At 49.3% G+C, this 20,499-nt stretch overlaps 1 protein-coding gene across 3 annotated transcripts in view; it reads right to left on the bottom strand.

Annotated features, from left to right (window-relative positions):
* Positions 1 to 20,499, bottom strand: part of GTPBP4 (GTP binding protein 4) — a 200,459-nt gene that overhangs the window by 137,441 nt on the left and 42,519 nt on the right. For all 3 annotated transcript variants that reach the window (XM_069211188.1, XM_069211190.1, XM_069211189.1), the window contains exon 5: positions 2,768 to 2,868. In XM_069211188.1, the coding sequence (XP_069067289.1) occupies positions 2,768 to 2,868 (101 nt within the window). The remainder of the gene's footprint in view (positions 1 to 2,767; positions 2,869 to 20,499) is intronic.

Here is a 20,499-nt window from a genome sequence, read left to right as displayed (position 1 = left end):
TGCAATTTTCACAGTTCCTGGGGGAGGTAAGTTATTGTTAGTTTCAACAGGTAAGTAAGGCACTTACAGGTTTCAGTTTTAGGTCCAAGGTAGCCCACCGTTGGGGGTTCAGAGCAACCCCAAAGTTATCACACCAGCAGCTCAGGGCCGGTCAGGGTGCAAAGGTCAAAGAGGTGCCCAAAACACATAGGCTATACAGGAGAGAAGGGGGGTGCCCCGGTTCCAGTCTGCCAGCAGGTAAGTACCCGCGTCTTCGGAGGGCAGACCAGGGGGGTTTTGTAGGGCACCGGGGGGGGGGGGGGGACACAAAGTAGCACAGAAAGTACACCCTCAGCAGCGCGGGGGCGGCCGGGTGCAGTGTGCAAACACGCGTCGGGTTTCCTTCAGGTTTCAATGGGAGACCAAGGGGTCTCTTCAGCGATGCAGGCAGGCAAGGGGGGGGCTCCTCGGGGTAGCCACCACCTGGGCAAGGGAGAGGGCCTCCTGGGGGTCACTCCTGCACAGAAGTTCCGTTTCTTTAGGGGCTGGGGGCTGCGGGTGCAGGGTCTTTTCCAGCCGTCGGGAAATGGAGTTCAGACAGTCGCGGTCAGGGGGAGCCTGGGGAAACCCTCTGCAGGCGTCGCTATGGGGGCTCAGGGGGGACAACTTTGGTTACTCACAGTCGTAGAGTCGCCGGAGGGTCCTCCCTGAGTTGGTTGTTCTCCACCAGTCGAGTCGGGGTCGCCGGGTGCCGTGTTGCAAGTCTCACGCTTCTTGCGGGGAGTTGCAGGGGTCTTTAAATCTGCTCCTTGTAACAAAGTTGCAGTTCTTTTGGAGCAGGGCCGCTGTCCTCGGGAGTTTCTTGTCTTTTTCGAAGCAGGGCAGTCCTCAGAGGTCGCTGGTCCCTTGGAAAGCGTCGCTGGAGCAGGTTTCTTTGGAAGGCAGGAGACAGGCCGGTAAGTCTGGGGCCAAGGCAGTTGGTGTCTTCTGTTCTTCCTCTGCAGGGGTTTGTCAGCTCGGCAGTCCTCCTTGTAGTTGCAGGAATCTGATTTCTAGGTTCAGGGAGAGCCCTTAAATACTAAATTTAAGGGCGTGTTTAGGTCTGGGGGGTTAGTAGCCAATGGCTACTAGCCCTGAGGGTGAGTACACCCTCTTTGTGCCTCCTCCCAAGGGGAGGGGGTCACATCCCTAATCCTATTGGGTGAATCCTCCATCTGCAAGATGGAGGATTTCTAAAAGTTAGAGTCACTTCAGCTCAGGACACCTTAGGGGCTGTCCTGACTGGCCAGTGACTCCTCCTTGTTGCTTTCTTTGTTCCCTACAGCCTTGCCGCAAAATGTGGGGGCCGTGGCCGGAGGGGGCGGGCAACTCCACTAAGCTGGAGTGCCCTGCTGTGCTGTGACAAAGGGGTGAGCCTTTGAGGCTCACCGCCAGGTGTTACAGCTCCTGCCTGGGGGAGGTGATAGCATCTCCACCCAGTGCAGGCTTTGTTACTGGCCTCAGAGTGACAAAGGCACTCTCTCCATGGGGCCAGCAACATGTCTCTAGTGTGGCAGGCTACTGGAACCAGTCAGCCTACACAGATAGTCGGTTAGGTTTCAGGGGGCACCTCTAAGGTGCCCTCTGTGGTGTATTTTACAATAAAATGTACACTGGCATCAGTGTGCATTTATTGTGCTGAGAAGTTTGATACCAAACTTCCCAGTTTTCAGTGTAGCCATTATGGTGCTGTGGAGGTTGTGTAAAACAGACTCCCAGACCATATACTCTTATGGCTACCCTGCACTTACAATGTCTAAGGTTTTGCTTAGACACTGTAGGGGCACAGTGCTCATGCACTGGTACCCTCACCTATGGTATAGTGCACCCTGCCTTAGGGCTGTAAGGCCTGCTAGAGGGGTGTCTTACCTATACTGCATAGGCAGTGAGAGGCTGGCATGGCACCCTGAGGGGGAGTGCCATGTCGACTTACTCATTTTGTTCTCACTAGCACACACAAGCTGGTAAGCAGTGTGTTTGTGCTGAGTGAGGGGTCTCCAGGGTGGCATAATACAGCCCTTAGAGACCTTCCCTGGCATCAGGGCCCTTGGTACCAGTTACAAGGGACTTATCTGGATGCCAGGGTGTGCCAATTGTGGAATCAAAAGTACAGGTTAGGGAAAGCACACTGGTGCTGGGGCCTGGTTAGCAGGCCTCAGCACACTTTCAATTCAAAACATAGCATTAGCAAAGGCAAAAAGTCAGGGAGTAACCATGCCAAGGAGGCATTCCCTTACACCTGGTTAGCAGGGTCCCAGCACACTCTCAGTCAAAGAAAAGAAAAGAAAAGAAAAGAAAAGAGAGAGAGAGAGAGAGAACTGCAACAAGGAGCCATTTTCCTACATGAACCATTAGATAATTTACTCCTCCAAAATGAAAGGCTTAAAAAGAACAGTTTTAACATGATTTTAGTCCATGACAGATTACAAACAAAATGGGAAAATCCAGCAATACGTGGTGCACTTCAGGTAGATTTAAAATAGAGTGTCTTTGCAGGTATACATCTACCAAAGAATTTACGGAAGAACTTTCACTTGATGAATAAATTGCACTAGACAGTTGCATAAATGAACAATGCATCCAGTTTATAAATCTACTGAACAAAAACAAAACATGAAGAAACCTTCAAAACGTTCATTAAAGTACATGGTGCTATCAACTATCAAGGAAATATAGAAAGAAGCCCCCCAGAAAAACATTAGCAACAATAGACACGACCACTATTTACAAACAAATATGCAACACCAACCTTATTGATGAAGCTAGATTTTCCAACGTTGGGGTAGCCACACAAGAGAAGAGTTCTAGTGTTTGGGTCAATAGTAGGCAGACGAGACAGATGTTGCCGCACTACGAATAAGTAAGTCCAACATAAGCATCATAAATCTTAAACAAAATACACATGCTTCCTTGTGGCATGGCCAAGGACAGTTGTATACATCTTGCATAACAGATAACAAGTTCATTATACAGTCTAGGTAGCACACTAAAAATACTTATTTCCAATAAGCATGAAATAGCTGAGAGTCAAGAGAAATTCTGCATTTGATGTTCAACAATTAATGAATAAAAAGTAAGTCAGCATATATTCGCAGCACTCACACACACACACCCCGATGATAAAGCACATATAAAAGCTTTTTCCAAACTACAAATATTATTATTTGAAATCAGTGTGATTATGAAATAAAGAGGCATCAGAAACGGAAACAAAAAAATTACGCCATAGAGAAAAAAAAGCCTCAAAATGCTGGTGTTCACATTTTTTTTTTTTTTTACTGTAACAGATTTCTGGAAGAATGCCAAGTTAATCAGTGAAATGCAACAAGGAAAGAAAAGTTAAATACACTAGACCCGCAAGTCATGAAAAATGTAGAACATCTACACCCTTTGATATACATCTACGTGCTGGTGCAGATGTTCTACCTTTTGGTATTAATATTCCCACTTATAAGGCTAGAGAGCTGTGTCAGGCATTGTACTGGAACAGTCAGGTGACTCTCGTGAGGGCTCCTATTCCCCTAAACTGAATGCCCCTTAATGTGAAATCCAAACAGGGAGAATGCAGACCCCTGTGCAAATGCACTGTTTCTATTTCTTCTCCACGAGGAAATAATTTTCCCCATTGTGTTGTCAGACCCGTACGTTGGGGTGGGGAAGGGAGGAAGAAGTTAGCCTCCTTGTTCTTAGACTTTTGGAAGCCTTTTTTTTTTTTTTTTTAAGTGCTTTACTCTCTCTGCTCAGGAATGTCCATCTTGATATGCGTGAAATTTGTGAACTGCTTGAAAAAAATGCTTGGTTTCCTGGGAGCTTGCAAGGAGCAGTGTCTCACGGGCACTCCAGAACCTTGTGGCCAATGGGATGGAGTCTGGGAATCCTGGTGCCATGTCCAGCAAAGGATTCCTCTTCCTGCATTGGGATGCAGGGTGCAAGCATAAGGTTGCTAGGTGTCGTAGAAGCAGAAAGGATTAACACATCATTGGGTCTGCTGCTTTCCTCTACATGTAAGGCGCAGATGGGATTTCACAACCCTCACGCGGTCCAGAGCAATACCCCTCCCCAGTGGAGAAGAGGAGGAAGATAGATAATGATAGAAAACAACCCAACTGGGAGACAAAGGAAGCGCAGCGCTCCCAGTAGCGCACTCCTCACCTCGAAGACATGAGGTCCAACAGCAGGCAGATCGCTTCTCAACTGGGTCAGCGGCCCCCAGCTCTGCCACCACCGGATGCAGTGCAAAAACTGATTGAGAGCCCTAGAGGACACACCGCATTTATAGCTGGTGGAGGAAGGGGAGCCCTTTATGATCTTCTACGGGTCTAAAGCAGTTTGTGTTCGGGCCTCTCAAAGCATCCTGCTGAGTCCACTTGCGGGGACCATACAATAGGGATGGATGCAAGTGGCCCAGTTCAGAGGTCAAGTTGGCTCTTCATGCCACCAGGAACGTATGCACTCAAGTGGTTACCTTCAACAGACGTGTGTTGATGCCCCTGCACTGGATAGATGCGAGAGCAGGTTACTGGACACGGATGTCTCACAGAAGTGTTCTCGGTTCGCAGCAGTCCGATGTACTCCCTTCAAAATGGCAGTCCTACTGCCGCTTAGTAAATCCCCTGGGAGGTGATCTGCCAATGAGGTTCCTGGCACAGGTGGGGGGGTCAGGCCCTCAGATCAAGTTTGAGGCAGCCCCTCTACCCATCAGGGTGTTCACTTATTAAAGTAAAAACAAATTGATATTTCAAAACATACTTACCTGAACAATTTTTCTCTAATGCCTAAATGTATATAAAAGATACTTGCTATTTTTTTTTTTTGTTAAATTGGTGTGGATCTCCTTTTTGAGTCTTGTGTCTCATTTATTGACCATTGTGTGTATTTGTGGATGTCTTGAACTCCTCTGTGTTAAGTCTAAGGCTGCTCGACTACACTACCTCCAAAGAGCATTTTGGGATTGCATAGCAAGCCTTGTCCACTCATTGGGGAACCCCTGGACCCTTTACACGGTATTCACATACCACAAAGGGCCAGCTTCTACACCCCTATACGCTACGCTCGGTCTATCTCCCATCAGTCTCGTTCGGATGTATCTCTACATAAACACCCTTGTCCACTGGGTCTAAGTTTACCCCTTTCACACACATCCTGCCTGTAGGAAGTTGGCTCTGTATGCACTATTTCAAAGTAAGGAATAGTATGCACAGAGTTCAAGGGTTCCCCTTAGAGGTAAGATAGTGGCAAAAAGAGATAATACTAATGCTCTATTTTGTGGTAGTGTGGTCGAGCAGTGAGCTTATCAAAGGAGTAGTGTTAAGCATTTGTTGTACACACACAGGCAATAAATGAGGAACACACACTCAAAGACTTACTCCAGGCCAATAGGTTTTTAGATAAAATAAACTAAAAATATATTTTTTCTAAGAACCACAGGTTCACATTTTACATGTAATACTTTAAATGAAAGGTATTGCAGGTAGGTACTTTAGGAACTTTGAATAATCAAAATAGCATACACAGTTTTCAAATAAATCACATATAGCTATTTTAAAACTAGACACTTAGTGCAATTTTCAACAGTTCCTGGGGGGAGTAAGAGCTAGTTAGTTTTTGCAGGTAAGTAAACCACCTACGGGGTTCAAGTTTGGGTCCAAGGTAGCCCACCGTTGGGGGTTCAGAGCAACCCCAAAGTTACCACACCAGCATCTCAGGGCCGGTCAGGTGCAGAGGTCAAAGTGGTGCCCAAAACGCATAGGCTTCAATGGAGAAGGGGATGCCCCGGTTCCAGTCTGCCAGCAGGTAAGTACCCGCGTCTTCGGAGGGCAGACCAGGGGGGGTTTTGTAGGGCACCGGGGGGGGGGGGGGGGGGGGGGGGGGGGACACAAGTTAGCACAGAAAGTACACCCTCAGCAGCACGGGGCGGCCAGGTGCAGTGTGCAAACTCACGTCGGGTTTCCAATGGAAATCAATGGGAGACCAAGGGGTCTCTTCAGTCATGCAGGCAGGCAAGGGGGGGGGGGGGGGGGGCTTCCTGGGGGTCACTCCTGTACTGGAGTTCCGATCTTTCAGGTCCTGGGGGCTGTGGGTGCAGAGTCTTTACTAGGCGTCGGGATCTGGGAAGCAGGCAGTCGCGGTCAGGGGGAGCCTCGGGATTCCCTCTGCAGGCGTCGCTGTGGGGGCTCGGGGGGGGGGGGGCAACTATGGCTACTCACAGTCTCGCAGTCGCCGGGGAGTCCTCCCTGAAGTGTTGTTTCTCCACAAGTCGAGCCGGGGGCGTCGGGTGCAGAGTAGCAAGTCTCACGCTTCCGGCGGGAAACGCAGTTGTCTTGAAGTTGCTCCTTTGAAACAAAGTTGCAGTCTTGGGTGAACGGAACCGCTGTCCTCTGGAGTTTCTTGGTCCTTCTAGAGCAGGGCAGTCCTCTGAGGATTCAGAGGTCGCTGGGGAAAGCGCCACTGGAGCAGTGTCTTCAGAAGTGGGGAGACAGGCCGGTAGAGCTGGGGCCAAAGCAGTTGGTGTCTCCGTCTTCTCTGCAGGGTTTTTCAGTTCAGCAGTCCTCTTCTTCTTAGGTTGCAGGAATCCGAGTTCCTAGGTTCTGGGGAGCCCTTAAATACTAAATTTAAGGGCGTGTTTAGGTCTGGGGGGTTAGTAGCCAATGGCTACTAGCCCCGAGGGTGGGTACACCCTCTTTGTGCCGCCTACCAAGGGGAGGGGGGTCACATTCCTATCCCTATTGGGGGAATCCTCCATCTGCAAGATGGAGGATTTCTAAAAGTCAGAGTCACCTCAGCTCAGGACACCTTAGGGGCTGTTCTGACTGGCCAGTGACCCCTCCTTGTTATTCTCATTATCTCCTCCGGCCTTGCCGCCAAAAGTGGGGCCGTGGCCGGAGGGGGCGGGCAACTCCACTAGCTGGAGTGTCCTGTGGTGCTGTAACAAAGGGGGTGAGCCTTTGAGGCTCACCGCCAGGTGTTACAGTTTCTGCAGGGGGAGGTGTGAAGCACCTCCACCCAGTACAGGCTTTGTTACTAGCCACAGAGTGACAAAGGCACTCTCCCCATGTGGCCAGCAACATGTCTCGAGTGTGGCAGGCTGCTAAAACCAGTCAGCCTACACGGGTAGTTGGTTAAGGTTTCAGGGGGCACCTCTAAGGTGCCCTCTGGGGTGTATGTTACAATAAAATGTACACTGGCATCAGTGTGCATTTATTGTGCTGAGAAGTTTGATACCAAACTTCCCAGTTTTCAGTGTAGCCATTATGGTGCTGTGGAGTTCGTGTTTGACAGACTCCCAGACCATATACTCTTATGGCTACCCTGCACTTACAATGTCTAAGGTTTTGCTTAGACACTGTAGGGGCATAGGTGAGGGCACAAGTGCATAAGCACTATGGTATAGTGCACCCTGCCTTAGGGCTGTAAGGCCTGCTAGAGGGGTGACTTATCTATACTGCATAGGCAGTGTGAGGTTGGCATGGCACCCTGAGGGGAGTGCCATGTCGACTTACTCGTTTTGTCCTCACCAGCACACACAAGCTGGCAAGCAGTGTGTCTGTGCTGAGTGAGGGGTCCCCAGGGTGGCCCAAGACATGCTGCATCCCTTAGAGACCTTCCCTGGCATCAGGGCCCTTGGTACCAGGGGTACCAGTTACAAGGGACTTACCTGGATGCCAGTGTGTGCCAATTGTGAAAACAAAAGTACAGGTTAGGGAAAGAACACTGGTGCTGGGGCCTGGTTAGCAGGCCTCCGCACACTTTCAAATCAAAACTTAGCATCAGCAAAGGCAAAAAGTCAGGGGGTAACCATGCCAAGGAGGCCTTTCCTTACACTCCCCAATACCAAACACTGCTCATACTGAGTTTTTTCTCATACCACCCAGAGATGTCACCTGCATGGTGTTCTTGGAGTTCACAACTAATGATGGGTGAATGTAAAAAGTATCATGCCCTACATTAAAGGTGAAAAAAAAAACCTCTCATATCAGTTATCTATGTCGCAGATCTAGCCTTGTCACTGGGTGGGAAACGCAGCCCATGGCTGAAAAGAGGCCTGTTCAGGGATCACTAGCTCTCCACAATTATAACAAGCATTTTCAATGCAACGGGTCTCGCATTTGTTCGAGTTAGAGCTATTATCGTTGTAAAGCAAAAAAGAAATTAAAAAAAAAAAGAAATAAAAAAAAAAAAAAAAAAAAAAACCCAGATAAAGTAGTCCGGACTCCAGGCTGAAAACACCGAGCCTCGTATGTTTTTGGTACTTTACCAGTGCTGTGTAGGTGGGCTTAACACCGGAAAAGGCATGTAGTATGCATGCATTTCACAAATGAAAGCAAGCGGATTTTAAAAGGCAAGCCCACAAACCAATGTAAGCGACTGACGTGGCATGGGTGTGGTTTCAAGCCCAAAGAGAGATTACAGAATGGAAGGAGCACTTTGTGCTCGTCCATAAAAAGGGTGAGGTGGTTATTTTGGATTAGTTACTTATGACATCTGGAAGGACAGTAAGGATCACTACGCGTTGGCAAGACTCAGTGCAGGAAATGAGCATCATAACAGATTCTAATTAAAAGCTAGCAGTATCACAAATGTTGTGGGCGCTTTCAGAGTTGAGAAGGCACAGAACAATTATGAGAACAAACAGAACAAAACTATTGAGCTGGTTCCATACATACCATGCAGACCAGAACTGCTCAGGAGATAGGGGCTTGCTGCTTGATCTCTTGGAAGACTGTGCTCAAAGATGAAAGGTGGATGCTACATCCTGGGAAGTAGCCTAATGCTCACTACTAAAGGGCAGCGTATCTGGCATAACACAGCTGTTCAGTTCAGCTCCCCTTGCCCCACCTGTAAGGAAATGCCTCCTTGGCATGGTTGCCCCCTGACTTTTTGCCTTTGCTGATGCTATGTTTACAATTGAAAGTGTGCTGAGGCCTGCTAACCAGGCCCCAGCACCAGTGTTCTTTCCCTAACCTGTACTTTTGTATCCACAATTGGCAGACCCTGGCATCCAGATAAGTCCCTTGTAACTGGTACTTCTAGTACCAAGGGCCCTGATGCCAAGGAAGGTCTCTAAGGGCTGCAGCATGTCTTATGCCACCCTGGAGACCTCTCACTCAGCACAGACACACTGCTTGCCAGCTTGTGTGTGCTAGTGAGGACAAAACGAGTAAGTCGACATGGCACTCCCCTCAGGGTGCCATGCCAGCCTCTCACTGCCTATGCAGTATAGGTAAGACACCCCTCTAGCAGGCCTTACAGCCCTAAGGCAGGGTGCACTATACCATAGGTGTAGGAAGTTGGCTCTGTATGTGCTATTTCAAAGTAAGGAATAGCATGCACAGAGTCCAAGGGTTCCCCTTAGAGGTAAAATAGTGGTAAAAATAGATAATACTAATGCTCTATTTTGTGGTAGTGTGGTCGAGCAGTAGGCTTATCCAAGGAGTAGTGTTAAGCATTTGTTGTACATACACATAGACAATAAATGAGGTACACACACTCAGAGACAAATCCAGCCAATAGGTTTTTATATAGAAAAATATCTTTTCTTAGTTTATTTTAAGAACCACAGGTTCAAATTCTACATGTAATATCTCATTCGCAAGGTATTGCAGGTAAGTACTTTAGGAACTTCAAATCATCAAAATTGCATGTATACTTTTCAAGTTATTGACAAATAGCTGTTTTAAAAGTGGACACTTAGTGCAATTTTCACAGTTCCTAGGGGAGGTAAGTTTTGATTAGTTTTACCAGGTAAGTAAGACACTTACAGGGTTCAGTTCTTGGTCCAAGGTAGCCCACCGTTGGGGGTTCAGAGCAACCCCAAAGTCACCACACCAGCAGCTCAGGGCCGGTCAGGTGCAGAGTTCAAAGTGGTGCCCAAAACACATAGGCTAGAATGGAGAGAAGGGGGTGCCCCGGTTCCGGTCTGCTTGCAGGTAAGTACCCGCGTCTTCGGAGGGCAGACCAGGGGGGGTTTTGTAGGGCACCGGGGGGGACACCAGTCCACACAGAAATTTCACCCTCAGCGGCGCGGGGGCGGCCGGGTGCAGTGTAGAAACAAGCGTCGGGTTCGCAATGTTAGTCTATGAGAGATCTCGGGATCTCTTCAGCGCTGCAGGCAGGCAAGGGGGGGGTTCCTCGGGGAAACCTCCACTTGGGCAAGGGAGAGGGACTCCTGGGGGTCACTTCTCCGGTGAAAGTCCGGTCCTTCAGGTCCTGGGGGCTGCGGGTGCAGGGTCTCTCCCAGGCGTCGGGACTTTAGATTCAAAGAGTCGCGGTCAGGGGAAGCCTCGGGATTTCCTCTGCAGGCGGCGCTGTGGGGGCTCAGGGGGGACAGGTTTTGGTACTCACAGTATCAGAGTAGTCCTGGGGTCCCTCCTGAGGTGTCGGGTCTCCACCAGCCGAGTCGGGGTCGCCGGGTGCAGTGTTGCAAGTCTCACGCTTCTTGCGGGGAGCTTGCAGGGTTCTTTAAAGCTGCTGGAAACAAAGTTGCAGCCTTTCTTGGAGCAGGTCCGCTGTCCTCGGGAGTTTCTTGTCTTTTCGAAGCAGGGGCAGTCCTCAGAGGATGTCGAGGTCGCTGGTCCCTTCGGAAGGCGTCGCTGGAGCAGGATCTTTGGAAGGCAGGAGACAGGCCGGTGAGTTTCTGGAGCCAAGGCAGTTGTCGTCTTCTGGTCTTCCGCTGCAGGGGTTTTCAGCTGGGCAGTCCTTCTTCTTGTTGCAGGAATCTAATTTTCTAGGGTTCAGGGTAGCCCTTAAATACTAAATTTAAGGGCGTGTTTAGGTCTGGGGGGTTAGTAGCCAATGGCCACTAGCCCTGAGGGTGGGTACACCCTCTTTGTGCCTCCTCCCAAGGGGAGGGGGTCACAATCCTAACCCTATTGGGGGAATCCTCCATCTGCAAGATGGAGGATTTCTAAAAGTTAGAGTCACCTCAGCTCAGGACACCTTAGGGGCTGTCCTGACTGGCCAGTGACTCCTCCTTGTTTTTCTCATTATCTTCTCCGGCCTTGCCGCCAAAAGTGGGGGCCTGGCCGGAGGGGGCGGGCAACTCCACTAGCTGGAGTGTCCTGCTGGGTTGGCACAAAGGAGGTGAGCCTTTGAGGCTCACCGCCAGGTGTGACAATTCCTGCCTGGGGGAGGTGTTAGCATCTCCACCCAGTGCAGGCTTTGTTACTGGCCTCAGAGTGACAAAGGCACTCTCCCCATGGGGCCAGCAACATGTCTCGGTTTGTGGCAGGCTGCTAGAACTAGTCAGCCTACACAGACAGTCGGTTAAGTTTCAGGGGGCACCTCTAAGGTGCCCTCTGTGGTGTATTTTACAATAAAATGTACACTGGCATCAGTGTGCATTTATTGCGCTGAGAAGTTTGATACCAAACTTCCCAGTTTTCAGTGTAGCCATTATGGTGCTGTGGAGTTCGTGTAAAACAGACTCCCAGACCATATACTCTTATGGCTACCCTGCACTTACAATGTCTAAGGTTTTGCTTAGACACTGTAGGGGCACAGTGCTCATGCACTGGTACCCTCACCTATGGTATAGTGCACCCTGCCTTAGGGCTGTAAGGCCTGCTAGAGGGGTGTCTTACCTATACTGCATAGGCAGTGAGAGGCTGGCATGGCACCCTGAGGGGAGTGCCATGTCGACTTACTCATGTTGTTCTCACCAGCACACACAGGCTTGTAAGCAGTGTGTCTGTGCTGAGTGAGGGGTCTCTAGGGTGGCATAATACATGCTACAGCCCTTAGAGACCTTCCCTGGCATCAGGGCCCTTGGTACCAGAGGTACCAGTTACAAGGGACTTATCTGGATGCCAGGGTGTGCCAATTGTGGAAACAATGGTACATTTTAGGTGAAAGAACACTGGTGCTGGGGCCTGGTTAGCAGGGTCCCAGCACACTTCTCAGTCAAGTCAGCATCAGTATCAGGCAAAAAGTGGGGGGTAACTGCAACAGGGAGCCATTTCTTTACACAAGCCCCCCCCAGCCCACAGGCCAGGAGACTCAGCCAACGCTGGAAGAGTCTTCCTAGTCTGTCAGGCGAGGAAGAGTAGAGGAAATGGCTGGTTTGTTGCAGGGCCTACTCTGCCTTACATCCTCCTGTTCAGGTCATTCCCTCTGGGGAACTGACCCACTTCCACAGTGATAGGACCTAGTCTGAACTGCCTCTTGTCTGTGTTTTTTATGTCTTCACCCATTCTCTCTATTTTGAGGTCAGAGGTATCCACCTCTGCTAATCTTATCTTAGCCAGGGTCACCCCTAGCTTACCCAAAGAGGTTACCCAGAGCTGGAGTAACCCCACCATGACCAACAGGGTCAGGGGGCCTAACTTGTTATTTGGCATGGGGTCAGACCACCAGGCCAAGGATAGTGCAGCCATAAAGGCTAACACCCAGCAGAGGCCACTGACAGCTGTCAGTGCCCAGAACCACACCTTTAGCTCTTCACCTACAAGGGAAGGGGCTAAGTTACAGGCTTCTTTGGGTTCAGGGTGCCTGTCTGCTGTATTAGAGTGGGGGGTCACCACATCTTGTAGTAAACACCCTTCTTCCACTCTTTCTTCTGTTAGCTGAGGAGCCACCCACTCAGGCTTAACAGTTGCCTGACTAGCCAGGACTTCTTGTGGGTCAGGTTGGACTTTATCAGAGCCATTTTTGGAGTTCTCCCCTACTGGAGAAGAATCTCCTTGGCTTGCTGGAACCTTGGCTAAAGGTCGTCCACCTTTCCTACTCTGTTTCCTTTTCTTTTTCTTCTGGGGCCTACTTGCATTTACTGCAGAGGCAGGACTTCCAGAATCCTTGGGAGAGGACTGGCACTGGACCAGTTCTTCTCTTGGGCTCTGACTAACCTCTGGGTAGTCATTTCCAAGGAGACAATCAAGGGGGAGGTCTGTACTGACTACTACCCTTCTCCAGCTAAGAGTGCCACCCACTTCTATGGGTACTAAAGCCACAGGCCTCTTAGTGACCCTGTCTAGGCTAACTCTTACCCTGGCAGTCTCACCTGGGATGTACTGGTTTGAGAGCACCAGCCTGTCATGCACAATAGTGTGACTGGCACAAGTGTCTCTCAGGGCAGTGGTTGGGATTCCATTCACCAGTAGGTGGTGGAAGTGTCTACTTCCCTCTGGAATCTCCAACTCACCTGTTGGGCCCTGTTTCCAGTTGAAGGCTATGAAGACCTCCTCATCTGAGGAGTCATCTCCCATGGCTACACTGGTTACCCCTGGAATTTTGTTCTGGGGTTTGTTTTTGGGACAAGAAGTGTCCTTGGTGTGGTGCCCAGACTGTTTACAGTTGTGGCACCATGCCTTAGTGGCATCCCAGTTCTTACCCTGGTACCCACCTTTGTTTTGGGTTGTGTCTTGGGGCCCACCCACCTGTTCTGGTTTTTGGGGGCCTACAGAGGACTCTTTTTCTTTGTTTCTAGTGTCACCCACTTTCTCCTGGGGAGTTTTTGTAACCCCTTTCTTTTGGTCACCCCCAGTGGAAGTTTTGGTTACCCTAGTCTTGACCCAGTGGTCTGCCTTCTTTCCCAATTCTTGGGGAGAAATTGGACCTAGGTCTACTAGATACTGATGCAACTTTTCATTGAAGCAGTTACTTAAAATGTGTTCTTTCATAAACAAATTATAAAGCCCAACATAGTCACACACTTCATTTCCAGTTAACCAACCATCTAGTGTTTTTACTGAGTAGTCTACAAAGTCAACCCAGGTCTGGCTCGAGGATTTTTGAGCCCCCCTGAATCTAATTCTATACTCCTCAGTGGAGAATCCAAAGCCCTCAATCAGGGTACCCTTCATGAGGTCATAAGATTCTGCATCTTTTCCAGAGAGTGTGAGGAGTCTATCCCTACACTTTCCAGTGAACATTTCCCAAAGGAGAGCACCCCAGTGAGATCTGTTTACTTTTCTGGTTACACAAGCCCTCTCAAAAGCTGTGAACCATTTGGTGATGTCATCACCATCTTCATATTTTGTTACAATCCCTTTGGGGATTTTTAGGATGTCAGGAGAATCTCTGACCCTATTTAAGTTGCTGCCACCATCGATGGGACCTAGGCCCATCTCTTTTCTTTCCCTTTCTATGGCTAGGAGCTGCTTTTCCAAAGCCAATCTTTTGACCATCCTGGCTAACAGGGGGTCATCTTCACTGGAGTTATCCTCAGTGATTTCAGAGGTGTTGGTCTCTCCTGTGAGGGAACCAGCATCTCTGACTATTATTTTTGGAGTCAGGGTTTGAGGGACCCTGTTCTCCCTAGATAGGACTGGTAGGGGGGAATTTTCCTCCAAGTCACTATCCTCTTCTTCTGAGTTGTCACCCTCAGAGGGGTTGGCCTTTTCAAACTCTGCCAAAAGCTCCTGGAGCTGTATTTTGGTAGGTTTGGGGCCCATTGTTATTTTCTTTATTTTACAGAGTGACCTTAGCTCCCTCATCTTAAGATGGAGGTAAGGTGTGGTGTCGAGTTCCACCACAGTCACATCTGTGCTAGACATTTTGCTTCTAAAAGTTGGAATACTTTTTAAGAATCTACAACTGGTTCTAGAATCTAATTCAAACTTTTACAAACTTTTAAACTCTAAAAGAAATGCTAAACAGGATCTAACACAAGGCCCTAGCAGGTCTTTTAAGAATTTAGAAAACTTTTCAAATTGCAAAAATCAATTTCTAATGACAATTTTGGAATTTGTCGTGTGATCAGGTATTGGCTGAGTAGTCCAGCAAATGCAAAGTCTTGTACCCCACCGCTGATCCACCAATGTAGGAAGTTGGCTCTGTATGTGCTATTTCAAAGTAAGGAATAGCATGCACAGAGTCCAAGGGTTCCCCTTAGAGGTAAAATAGTGGTAAAAATAGATAATACTAATGCTCTATTTTGTGGTAGTGTGGTCGAGCAGTAGGCTTATCCAAGGAGTAGTGTTAAGCATTTGTTGTACATACACATAGACAATAAATGAGGTACACACACTCAGAGACAAATCCAGCCAATAGGTTTTTATATAGAAAAATATCTTTTCTTAGTTTATTTTAAGAACCACAGGTTCAAATTCTACATGTAATATCTCATTCGCAAGGTATTGCAGGTAAGTACTTTAGGAACTTCAAATCATCAAAATTGCATGTATACTTTTCAAGTTATTGACAAATAGCTGTTTTAAAAGTGGACACAGTTCCTAGGGGAGGTAAGTTTTGATTAGTTTTACCAGGTAAGTAAGACACTTACAGGGTTCAGTTCTTGGTCCAAGGTAGCCCACCGTTGGGGGGTTCAGAGCAACCCCAAAGTCACCACACCAGCAGCTCAGGGCCGGTCAGGTGCAGAGTTCAAAGTGGTGCCCAAAACACATAGGCTAGAATGGAGAGAAGGGGGTGCCCCGGTTCCGGTCTGCTTGCAGGTAAGTACCCGCGTCTTCGGAGGGCAGACCAGGGGGGGTTTTGTAGGGCACCGGGGGGGACACCAGTCCACACAGAAATTTCACCCTCAGCGGCGCGGGGGCGGCCGGGTGCAGTGTAGAAACAAGCGTCGGGTTCGCAATGTTAGTCTATGAGAGATCTCGGGATCTCTTCAGCGCTGCAGGCAGGCAAGGGGGGGGTTCCTCGGGGAAACCTCCACTTGGGCAAGGGAGAGGGACTCCTGGGGGTCACTTCTCCGGTGAAAGTCCGGTCCTTCAGGTCCTGGGGGCTGCGGGTGCAGGGTCTCTCCCAGGCGTCGGGACTTTAGATTCAAAGAGTCGCGGTCAGGGGGAAGCCTCGGGATTTCCTCTGCAGGCGGCGCTGTGGGGGCTCAGGGGGGACAGGTTTTGGTACTCACAGTATCAGAGTAGTCCTGGGGTCCCTCCTGAGGTGTCGGGTCTCCACCAGCCGAGTCGGGGTCGCCGGGTGCAGTGTTGCAAGTCTCACGCTTCTTGCGGGGAGCTTGCAGGGTTCTTTAAAGCTGCTGGAAACAAAGTTGCAGCCTTTCTTGGAGCAGGTCCGCTGTCCTCGGGAGTTTCTTGTCTTTTCGAAGCAGGGGCAGTCCTCAGAGGATGTCGAGGTCGCTGGTCCCTTCGGAAGGCGTCGCTGGAGCAGGATCTTTGGAAGGCAGGAGACAGGCCGGTGAGTTTCTGGAGCCAAGGCAGTTGTTGTCTTCTGGTCTTCCGCTGCAGGGGTTTTCAGCTGGGCAGTCCTTCTTCTTGTTGCAGGAATCTAATTTCCTAGGGTTCAGGGTAGCCCTTAAATACTAAATTTAAGGGCGTGTTTAGGTCTGGGGGGTTAGTAGCCAATGGCCACTAGCCCTGAGGGTGGGTACACCCTCTTTGTGCCTCCTCCCAAGGGGAGGGGGTCACAATCCTAACCCTATTGGGGGAATCCTCCATCTGCAAGATGGAGGATTTCTAAAAGTTAGAGTCACCTCAGCTCAGGACACCTTAGGGGCTGTCCTGACTGGCCAGTGACTCCTCCTTGTTTTTCTCATTATCTTCTCCGGCCTTGCCGCCAAAAGTGGGGGCCTGGCCGGAGGGGGCGGGCAACTCCACTAGCTGGAGTGTCCTGCTGGGTTGGCACAAAGGAGGTGAGCCTTTGAGGCTCACCGCCAGGTGTGACAATTCCTGCCTGGGGGAGGTGTTAGCATCTCCACCCAGTGCAGGCTTTGTTACTGGCCTCAGAGTGACAAAGGCACTCTCCCCATGGGGTCAGCAACATGTCTCGGTTTGTGGCAGGCTGCTAGAACTAGTCAGCCTACACAGACAGTCGGTTAAGTTTCAGGGGGCACCTCTAAGGTGCCCTCTGTGGTGTATTTTACAATAAAATGTACACTGGCATCAGTGTGCATTTATTGCGCTGAGAAGTTTGATACCAAACTTCCCAGTTTTCAGTGTAGCCATTATGGTGCTGTGGAGTTCGTGTAAAACAGACTCCCAGACCATATACTCTTATGGCTACCCTGCACTTACAATGTCTAAGGTTTTGCTTAGACACTGTAGGGGCACAGTGCTCATGCGAATAACAAGGAGGAGTCACTGGCCAGTCAGGACAGCCCCTAAGGTGTCCTGAGCTGAGGTGACTCTAACTTTTAGAAATCCTCCATCTTGCAGATGGAGGATTCCCCCAATAGGGTTAGGATTGTGACCCCCTCCCCTTGGGAGGAGGCACAAAGAGGGTGTACCCACCCTCAGGGCTAGTAGCCATTGGCTACTAAACCCCCCAGACCTAAACACGCCCTTAAATTTAGTATTTAAGGGCTACCCTGAACCCTAGAAAATTAGATTCCTGCAACTACAAGAAGAAGGACTGCCTAGCTGAAAACCCCTGCAGCGGAAGACCAGAAGACGACAACTGCCTTGGCTCCAGAAACTCACCGGCCTGTCTCCTGCCTTCCAAAGATCCTGCTCCAGCGACGCCTTCCAAAGGGACCAGCGACCTCGACATCTTCTGAGGACTGCCCCTGCTTCGAAAAGACAAGAAACTCCCGAGGACAGCGGACCTGCTCCAAGAAAAGCTGCAACTTTGTTTCCAGCAGCTTTAAAGAACCCTGCAAGCTCCCCGCAAGAAGCGTGAGACTTGCAACACTGCACCCGGCGACCCCGACTCGGCTGGTGGCGATCCAACACCTCAGGAGGGACCCCAGGACTACTCTGATACTGTGAGTACCAAAACCTGTCCCCCCTGAGCCCCCACAGCGCCGCCTGCAGAGGGAATCCCGAGGCTTCCCCTGACCGCGACTCTTTGAACCTAAAGTCCCGACGCCTGGGAGAGACCCTGCACCCGCAGCCCCCAGGACCTGAAGGACCGGACTTTCACTGGAGAAGTGACCCCCAGGAGTCCCTCTCCCTTGCCCAAGTGGAGGTTTCCCCGAGGAATCCCCCCCTTGCCTGCCTGCAGCGCTGAAGAGATCCCGAGATCTCTCATAGACTAACATTGAAAACCCGACGCTTGTTTCTACACTGCACTCGGCCGCCCCCGCGCTGCTGAGGGTGAAATCTCTGTGTGGACTTGTGTCCCCCCCGGTGCCCTACAAAACCCCCCTGGTCTGCCCTCCGAAGACGCGGGTACTTACCTGCAAGCAGACCGGAACAGGGGCACCCCCTTCTCTCCATTCTAGCCTATGTGTTTTGGGCACCACTTTGAACTCTGCACCTGACCGGCCCTGAGCTGCTGGTGTGGTGACTTTGGGGTTGCTCTGAGCCCCCAACGGTGGGCTACCTTGGACCAAGAACTGAACCCTGTAAGTGTCCTACTTACCTGGTAAAACTAACAAAAACTTACCTCCCCCAGGAACTGTGAAAATTGCACTAAGTGTCCACTTTTAAAACAGCTATTTGTCAATAACTTGAAAAGTATACATGCAATTTTGATGATTTGAAGTTCCTAAAGTACTTACCTGCAATACCTTTCGAATGAGATATTACATGTAGAATTTGAACCTGTGGTTCTTAAAATAAACTAAGAAAAGATATTTTTCTATATAAAAACCTATTGGCTGGATTTGTCTCTGAGTGTGTGTACCTCATTTATTGTCTTGTGTATGTGCAACAAATGCTTAACACTACTCCTTGGATAAGCCTACTGCTCGACCACACTACCACAAAATAGAGCATTAGTATTATCTATTTTTACCACTATTTTACCTCTAAGGGGAACCCTTGGACTCTGTGCATGCTATTCCTTACTTTGAAATAGCACATACAGAGCCAACTTCCTACATTGGTGGATCAGCGGTGGGGTACAAGACTTTGCATTTGCTGGACTACTCAGCCAATACCTGATCACACGACAAATTCCAAAATTGTCATTAGAAATTGATTTTTGCAATTTGAAAAGTTTTCTAAATTCTTAAAAGACCTGCTAGGGCCTTGTGTTAGATCCTGTTTAGCATTTCTTTTAGAGTTTAAAAGTTTGTAAAAGTTTGAATTAGATTCTAGAACCAGTTGTAGATTCTTAAAAAGTATTCCAACTTTTAGAAGCAAAATGTCTAGCACAGATGTGACTGTGGTGGAACTCGACACCACACCTTACCTCCATCTTAAGATGAGGGAGCTAAGGTCACTCTGTAAAATAAAGAAAATAACAATGGGCCCCAAACCTACCAAAATACAGCTCCAGGAGCTTTTGGCAGAGTTTGAAAAGGCCAACCCCTCTGAGGGTGGCAACTCAGAGGAAGAGGATAGTGACTTGGAGGACAATTCCCCCCTACCAGTCCTATCTAGGGAGAACAGGGTCTCTCAAACCCTGACTCCTAAAATAATAGTCAGAGATGCTGGTTCCCTCACAGGAGAGACCAACACCTCTGAAATCACTGAGGATAGCCCCAGTGAAGAGGACATCCAGTTAGCCAGGATGGCCAAAAGATTGGCTTTGGAAAGACAGATCCTAGCCATAGAGAGGGAAAGACAAGAGATGGGCCTAGGACCCATCAATGGTGGCAGCAACATAAATAGGGTCAGAGATTCTCCTGACATGTTGAAAATCCCTAAAGGGATTGTAACTAAATATGAAGATGGTGATGACATCACCAAATGGTTCACAGCTTTTGAGAGGGCTTGTGTAACCAGAAAAGTGAACAGATCTCACTGGGGTGCTCTCCTTTGGGAAATGTTCACAGGAAAGTGTAGGGATAGACTCCTCACACTCTCTGGACAAGATGCAGAATCTTATGACCTCATGAAGGGTACCCTGATTGAGGGCTTTGGATTCTCCACTGAGGAGTATAGGATTAGATTCAGGGGGGCTCAAAAATCCTCGAGCCAGACCTGGGTTGACTTTGTAGACTACTCAGTGAAAACACTAGATGGTTGGATTCAAGGCAGTGGTGTAAGTAATTATGATGGGCTGTACAATTTATTTGTGAAAGAACACCTGTTAAGTAATTGTTTCAATGATAAACTGCATCAGCATCTGGTAGACCTAGGACCAATTTCTCCCCAAGAATTGGGAAAGAAGGCGGACCATTGGGTCAAGACAAGGGTGTCCAAGACTTCAACAGGGGGTGACCAAAAGAAAGGGGTCACAAAGACTCCCCAGGGGAAGAGTGATGAGACAACCAAAACTAAAAATAGTAAAGAGTCTTCTACAGGCCCCCAAAAACCTGCACAGGAGGGTGGGCCCAGAGCCTCTTCACAAAACAATGGGTACAAGGTGTAAGGAAATGCCTCCTTGGCATGGTTGCCCCCTGACTTTTTGCCTTTGCTGATGCTATGTTTACAATTGAAAGTGTGCTGAGGCCTGCTAACCAGGCCCCAGCACCAGTGTTCTTTCCCTAACCTGTACTTTTGTATCCACAATTGGCAGACCCTGGCATCCAGATAAGTCCCTTGTAACTGGTACTTCTAGTACCAAGGGCCCTGATGCCAAGGAAGGTCTCTAAGGGATGCAGCATGTCTTATGCCACCCTGGAGACCTCTCACTCAGCACAGACACACTGCTTGCCAGCTTGTGTGTGCTAGTGAGGACCAAACGAGTAAGTCGACATGGCACTCCCCTCAGGGTGCCATGCCAGCCTCTCACTGCCTATGC

This window comes from Pleurodeles waltl, chromosome 10 (genome assembly GCF_031143425.1).
Source record: "Pleurodeles waltl isolate 20211129_DDA chromosome 10, aPleWal1.hap1.20221129, whole genome shotgun sequence".
Lineage (NCBI taxonomy): Eukaryota > Metazoa > Chordata > Amphibia > Caudata > Salamandridae > Pleurodeles > Pleurodeles waltl.
This window is presented reverse-complemented; position numbering and strand designations above follow the sequence as displayed.